Source organism: Parus major, chromosome Z, assembly GCF_001522545.3.
Source record: "Parus major isolate Abel chromosome Z, Parus_major1.1, whole genome shotgun sequence".
Classification (NCBI taxonomy): Eukaryota; Metazoa; Chordata; class Aves; order Passeriformes; family Paridae; genus Parus; species Parus major.
In genome coordinates this window covers 52,330,363-52,338,266 of record NC_031799.1, presented here as the reverse complement: position 1 = coordinate 52,338,266, position 7,904 = coordinate 52,330,363, and the positions used below count along the sequence as shown (strand labels likewise).

The following is a 7,904-nucleotide window of genomic DNA, read 5'->3' as shown; positions in this document are numbered from 1 at the left end:
TCATTTGTAAGAGACCTATAACAACCATCTAGTCCAGCTCCCTGATCTCTTCAGGGATGACTCAGAGTTAAAGCCACATTAAAGTCCAAATATCTCTGGGACACTGACAGGCTTGGGGCATCACACATCTCTCAAGGAAGCCTGTTTCAGTGTTTGGCCTCCCTTGTGGCAAATAAATGCTTCTTCCTCCTCTTTTCAAGTCTGAACCACCTTGACGCAGCTCTTAATCATTTCGATGTGTCCTGTGGGACATGGAGAAGAGGTCAGCACTTCCCTCTCCACTTCCCCCACATAATGGTCAGTTTGTGAAATTCCACATGGACAATTTTTCTACCAAAATGCTTTCATTGAGCAAGGTTGGCAGGATGCTTCCAATTTTTAGTACATTTTGACTTCAGGACAAAGGTTGAAAGAGAGAAGACGTGGAAGTATCAGCAGAGAAGAGACAGGGATGGTAAAGAGACAAGGCCTCGGAAGAAGCAGATGTGGACCAGAAGTCTGTGCTCAAATGTCACCTTTTTGCCTATACCCTGTCTCCTCATGTTCTCCCCTAAAGCCCCACAGCTACAGCACAGGAAAGCTTTTTGCTGATATTAAACAGAAGGAAATTCTTGGTATACTTAGCTGAATGTTTATTTCAGCTCTGATCCGAAGTTCACGGTTTGAACAGAACAGTCTGCATGGTGCTTGTTTATGTAATCATTCTGATTATATGAACCTTGAGTATGAAGCAGTAAGACACAACAGAAATCTCTCTTTTCTGTCAGACTCTTCTACACTGCTGTAGCTTTTCAGTGGTTTTTTTTCAGTGTTTTTAGAGTAAAGAAAACTCTTGTTATATGGAAAACTAAAAAATAACACTTATTAAGAATTAAATTCCAAAGAAGTAGATGGTTTTTATTCTGTGTCATGTTGTGTCCCCAGGCACCACCATCTACCATAAAAATGCAAATGACTTACAACAGCTTTCACTGCATAAAGGTATCAGCAGTCTCTGCAGCTGAAGAACTGAATATTAGCTTTGAAAATAAATTATGTTTACTTAAAACAAAAAACTGACTTATGGAATTTATGGAACTCATGCCTTTTCTATTACAGAACTGTAAAATGTCTGTGTACAACAAAACCAGAAATACTTGGAAACAAGGATATACAAATGAAGGCTGAGAAATGTGAATGTCATTATAATAGGGTTGTGGTTCTTTTATGAATGGTGAGAAGTTTTTCAGGATAAGGAAAGCATGGGGGAAAACATTTGCAAAAAACAAAATCTAGTTTGGACATGAAGGAAAACTTTCTAGGTACTAATTGCTAGGTTAGATGTGTCTTGGAAAGCAGGGGTTCCTTTTTTTCAAGTCACAGGCAGAGTTATTACATTTCTGTTAAATTTTTGTCATCCTTAATCCAGTTAGAATACATAAACTTCATAGGTTGCTAAGATCCTTTCCACCACTACTTACACACTCCCAGTATGTGAACCACCATTTGCTGATGAATGCCACCATTTGCTTATTCTTCTGGAGTGCAACTGTGTTTTGAAAATGACAAAAGATAAATCTGTCTTTTGAGTGCATCAATGAAGAACTTGAATTACGCTGTGAGTCTGCTTGTGGAGGTAATACAGAACAGAGTACCAACACAATTGTACCATCACAATGCTTGTGAAACCTTGTGTTGTTGAGCAGATGGTCCTTTGCATTTTGCACAAGCTGGCACTTTTTCAGGGCATATGGCTTCTTTCATAGCCCTGATAAACCACAGAAAAAAAACAGGATTATTTTACATTTCTGAATAACTAAATGGATTGACACCTGTAAAAACAAAGAGAAGAATACTATGAAATTGGTATAATGTACCAAATTATTTCTATCAAGGGGTCAAGATCTTCATGCACTGTCCTGAAGACCTTTCCAGACTAAGTGAATTTCCATATTGTTCTGTAATCTCACGTAATGCCTAATCTTTATGGTTTATTGTTATGCTACAGTTAAAGAGACACCATGTCAATGTTTCTGTACTTTCTGTAGAATAAAATTCTAGATTTTTCTGCAGCACATCTCTTTAAAAAAGACATGAGCTGATAAGGCATGTATTTCTGGCTCCTAGGGTTTGTTTGATGACTGATTTTTGCAGTCTTCTTTTAAAATAGCTCGATATCTGTGGAAGCAGAGGGAGAACATGAGGTAGCAGTGCAGTGTAACAGATTAGCACCTGGTGTTTCTTGGAACAGAAACTGAAAACTATAAATTTATAGCAAAAGGTTTTAAATTACATCTGCTTGGTTTTTTGGGTTTTTTTTGGTTTTTTTTTTTTTAGTTTTTTGTTTGTTTGTTTGGATGGTTGCTTGCTTGGTTTGGGTTTTTTTTTAGTATGTTATATTAAGTTGCTAAAGTTTTATAATTTCTTCTTACCTTTTTTTAACTTAGGAAGCTATTACAATGCCTAAGTGGTTGCAGAGGTGCACCCAGTCGATTACTACATATTGTACACCAAGAATTGCACAGGAGCACTCTCAGAGAAAGAAGTGAGAAAACAGAAAGCATTTTATTATGCTGTATGTACAGAGACAGATGCCATGCTTTGTAGGTAGTGTTTTGATTTTTTTTAAAGAAATACATATAGGTTGATCTTTGGTGGGGGGGTAGGGGGGATGACTTAAAAAAGCTTGGGAATAAGTCATATAGATGTTGCTTACCCAGTCTATTAAGACAAAAATTAAATTAAAAAAATTAAAACTGGACAGCTTTTGAATCTTTTGCAAGATAAAGTCAGAGCACTCTGAAAAGTAATCACAAGAAGCAATCAGAGGCACAGTAACTGCAGTAAAATACGGCATGTTTTATGTGACTCATGTACCAAAGGAACTAAGGAACTAACTAAAGAACTAACAAGAGCACCAAGCATTAACTGAAATTATGGAAGGAGTTGTGAGTGGGACAGACTGGCAAAGCAGAGCTGGAGGGAGAGTAAAATTTTAGGGTGTGGATTACGTGCTGTTGTGCATAGATTAAACAGTACGGTTACTCTTGAAGTCTTTATTACCAGCATATTATTGACAGTTTAGAAGAAAGAATTAATTGGGCATTCAGAATTCTTCCTACTTTGCAGTAAGGTCCTCATACATAAAAATGAAAAATGATCATTGGTCTTAGTTTACAGTACTTTTATTTCTTGATTTGAAACAAGAACTTCCTTGCATTCTGATTCTTGAATTAAAAAGACAGGTTTTTTCAGCAATGTTAGAATGATAAAATAATTTAAAAGACAATTACTCTTCCACATTTTATGGAAGAGATCCTGACAAGAACAAAGAGCTTCTATAGGGGACAGGAAGGAGAAACTTCCACTGATTACATTTAACTGCCAGAAGTCCTTCACCCTGAATGTAGTGTCAGGTCTTCTGATGTTTTGTTTTGCTGCTGTTGAAATCACTCTTAATAGTTATGATAAAAATTACACAAAAGTGATAATAACAGTTGTGACCTGCGGTGCAGCATTGCCTTTTGACATTTTTTATAGCTGTTGTTCAGTCCCCTCCACACTTCACTGGAAGCCATACCTGTGCATCTCCTTGGTGACTGTACATTAATCTGGGCTGAAAGCTTTGAGCTCTGCCATCTGTGGCACAGAGAGGAATTCCCAACCCTCTAGGACTGGAAACGAGGATTCCCTGGGGTTTGCATGCTCCCTTGCTGGAACAGAAGTTGGAAGGAATATTTTGAATGTATCTTTTTCTTGTGGTACGTAACATTTTGTCAGCTCTGTGAAATACTTGGCTTCTTACAAAAACAATTTCCTTACTACTGTTACTATCATCAATATAACTCAGGGGAATGATTAGATACAGAATTATTTTCTGTTAAATAAAGGAGGTTTAGATACAAATAATCTTTGCTAGCAGTAATGCCTAACAATTTACTATAGAAATGATAGTGCATATGCATCCAGGAATAGTATTAGATCTGAAAGGATGGCAGGTTCATTAGCTTATCAAAGAAACTTCCATTATGAAGGGTCATGTGGAAGAAATGTGATAAAGACTCCATATAGAAAATGTACCATTAATCTGGACAAGCATGATAATATGTAATAATATAATAACAAGATATGGTAATGGAGTTCTTACATCCCTAGATATGCAGGCACGCATTATGAGACAGGATCAAAGAAATAAGACTGACATTAATTTACCTAAACACACACGGAAATTAATGTTAATAGTAAATTTTTCAAGTGACCTGTGACAAAACATGTAGGAGATGAATCTTATTGAAACTAAACATTAGATTAAGTGACTGTTGAAGGTTTATCTGGGATCTTTCTAGCTACTGTTCAGGAAAACATTCTTTGCAATACAAACTGCAAAACCTACTCTTTCAGAACTGTCGTGTGAACTGCAGTTTCTAGAGAGAACTTGGAGCAGGAAATGAAACTGCACTTCTGGCAATGAAAGCCAGTGAAAAATCCTGTATTGTTTTAGTCTGATTTTCTAAAAGCAGAAGAACAGATTTATTTGCTTATCTCTTCTCAATTTTTTTGAGCCTGTTATCCAGTTGAAAATATAAAATAAATATATAAAATCTGAATAGCTTTGTCTTCCAACTATTTATATCAAATACTTAAACACATAATGAGTTTTATAACTCTTGTTTTTTCACTTTGTGCCTGTTCCCCAAACAATACAATTGGTCTGCCAGAATTCAATGCTGTGCTTTTTGGTATTTTTTGGGAAGTAATTGAATGCAGGGGTGTGCACTCTTTCCTTGTTAAGCATGAAAAAATGCACCCTGGGAGAGCTACCAGTGCTCCTGAGGATGGGCTAAGAATCCAAAGGAGCCTTGATTAGCTGGAAAAAAATACCTGAAATCAATCAGGTAGAATAATCATAGAGTAATTTGAAATGAAAATAAAAAGGAAAGGGAAAAACAGTAAAAAAGGAAAGAGAAAAACAAAAAACTGTCTTGGCTGCATTTTTGCAGTTCAAAAAAAAGTGTAATATGTCTGGAAATTTTGGAGAAATTGAAACAGAGCATTAGCCAACCATGTGATGTGGTGAAAAAGGAAATGAGTGATGTGTGAGTATGATTTAAAGGAATGTTGTTTGTAAGACACAAGAGGCAACTGTTTTATCAACTGTAGTGAATGCTCAGGCGATTGACTCTGCTTTGTGACTTTATCTTTTCAGAAGGATCATAAACAGCTGAGAACATTTGGAGGAAAATAATATAAATAAGGGACCTGTGAATTGTATTAGATATCAGCTGTCCTTGAGGATTAGATATCAGAAACCTTGTATTAGATATCAGAAACCTTGAGGAGTCCTCTGCAGTGACTAAGGCTTCACAGTGTGAAAAACGCTGTCACCAAGAGCAAGAAAAAGAAATTAGTTTGGTTTTCAGGCAGGCCTGTTCTGATGAGCAATTTGGAACTCTAAGGGTTTAACATGAAAACAGCCTGCCAAGCTACCTAAACTCTACCTCTGGAACTGATTAAGTTCAAAATATTCATCAGGAAAGGCCAAAGAAATGTGATCCTGCATGAGATTGGGGGGCTGGCACAGGTGCCTTGGGAATGTGCTTTACAGCTCCTCTCTGTCCATGGGGGTTGGTTTAGGCTTCACCATTACTTAAAAAGCAGCCACTGAGCTTTCGATGTCATCTGCTTTGGTTTGTCAATCATTTTCATACACATGAGCTGTTATCAACATACTGAGGGTTTTGATAACACATATGCTACCAGCTGTAAACATTGCAGGAACTTTTACATCACAGAAAAGTATAGGTTTGGCTTTATTTGTAATGTCAAAATGATGAAAAAAAACCCAATCAGCTGATTCAGTGACTGCAGTGAAACTCTCATCAACAGCAACAGAGTTAAATGAGGATGATACAGTCTCAGACCAGTATTCCTTCATTGCTCTGCCTTCAACCATGCCAGGCAGGAATAACTCTAAGTGTTTTAGAGTGTTTTTGCCACAAGGAGGGCAGGTTTTAGACATACACATCCTATGCAGTGTTCCTGTGACAGTCCTCTACTCAGTCTGTGTATTCATTACTATCAATACATTAAATATTATATTCAATAATATATTATTATATTAATAATATATTATTAATTATATATATATAATGATATAATATATAATCAGCCTCCTTGTAACAAAATGGTCACGTCCACACTCTTCTAGTGGATTTAAACAACAGCAACCACCACAACAAGAACAAGTAATTTCCTGGACTGGACAATTTTATTTCTGAATGAGGTATCCCAAAACCCACAAATACGACTAAAATATTGGTAAGGCTTTGTAATGATAACAAAACTTTGGGTTCTGAATGGGAATAAAGTCAAGGCAATTTGTGTAGCAACTGCCATCTTGCTGATTTTACCCACTTCTCTAAGTTTGTTATCGAAACATAGGGAGGAAGAAAATGAAATGAAATGAAATGAAATGAAATGAAATGAAATGAAATGAAATGAAATGAAATTAAATTAAATTAAATTAAATTAAATTAAATTAAATTAAATTAAATTAAATTAAATTAAATTAAATTGCCCAAAGCTCAGCTAAGAGCTAACATAAAAGACACAGGCACCAGCAGCAGGACGGCGTGCATCCTCCGCCCTAGAGGGATGCCACGGGCGACTAAAGATGCGGGGTGAGGGTCTCTCCTCCATCTCCCCCTCCCCATGTGCAGCGGGGCAGCCGCAGCTCTGCTGACCTTCCCCGAGCCTCCGCGAAGGCTTGTGTGTATATTTATATATACACAGACACATACATATATGCTTGCCCTGCCCCGGTGGAACATTCTCCTCTAAACATCGCCACCGCTCTCCTCACACCCCTGAAGGAGAGCCGAGGAGAGCGGCGGGCGATCCCCCATGACAGGGGTATTTTTCCTTTTACCCGAATTGGGGAAAAATTATTCAGAGCAAGGTACAGCAATGAATTGCCACAATTCACAAATCCAGCTCCGTTTCCAGCTGGAGAAGGAACACACAGGTATGTGTGTACTGAACTATGTATGTGTGTGTGTTTCTGTTTCTATAGATGTATTTATATACAGAAGGTTTTTTAGAGGTGTCTTAATAAGAGAGGTTTTAACTACAAACTTCTGTATTTTAGTATCTTTGCCAATTTGGAAAGTTTATAGGGAAAGTCAGCCAAAAGGTGATAGCAAAAATTGGAGATTTCCTACCCTGGTTCCTATGGTTAGTTTGCTTATCTCCTGAGAAAACTAAGTATGAATGCCTTACTGGATCGTCCTGTGAGTCTGGCAGTGACATTTCACGTTCTGGATAAGACTGAGTGGTAGTTCCTTGAACTGGAAAGAAGGGAATTGGTCTTAGAATTTGATTGTGTGCATATCAGTCAACAACGGGTCTTGGAAATGACACACTGTCATTTAAATCAGCCTTCCCAGCACAGTGGTTTATGAGCAAACCTGCAGTGGCTCATCCTGAGTACTACTTGGGCTCTGAGCAGGGTTTTGGGAGCAGGCAGCAGTAACATGGGCTCACAGAGAGGACAGCAGCAGGGGGAACCAGAAGCTCTGCTCTTTTCTTATCAGGCCATCCCCAGTGTGTCCCTGGTTCTTATCAGCCCTGGCAGAGCCAGTTTCTGATGCGTTGAGCCTCTGAAGTCCTGCCATAGGGTGCTATAGGGCCTGGCCTCATTGCCTCCTGCTTGCATTTTTAGAGGGGCTGTGAAGCACCTTGTGACACATGGGAACAAGGCAGGGCAGTGGTGATAGACACCGTGAAGAAGAGGCGATGCTGGACCTCATCATCCTCAGCCTTCATTTCTTCATCTGCTTTCTCATCTCCATTGCAATCTGGTGTGGACCAAAGGTACACTGCAGCTCTCTGTGGCTCTGCATGCTCCTGCAGCCAGAGAGACACCT

At 38.3% G+C, this 7,904-nt stretch overlaps 1 protein-coding gene across 1 annotated transcript in view; it reads left to right on the top strand.

The window, feature by feature from the left end:
• Positions 1 to 7,620: 7,620 nt before the first annotated feature.
• The window catches only part of RFESD (Rieske Fe-S domain containing), a 4,411-nt gene continuing 4,127 nt past the window's right edge, over positions 7,621 to 7,904 (top strand). Inside the window, exon 1 of the mRNA XM_015615571.3 lies at positions 7,621 to 7,851. Within this exon, the coding sequence (XP_015471057.1) occupies positions 7,726 to 7,851 (126 nt within the window). The 5' untranslated portion in view covers positions 7,621 to 7,725. The remainder of the gene's footprint in view (positions 7,852 to 7,904) is intronic.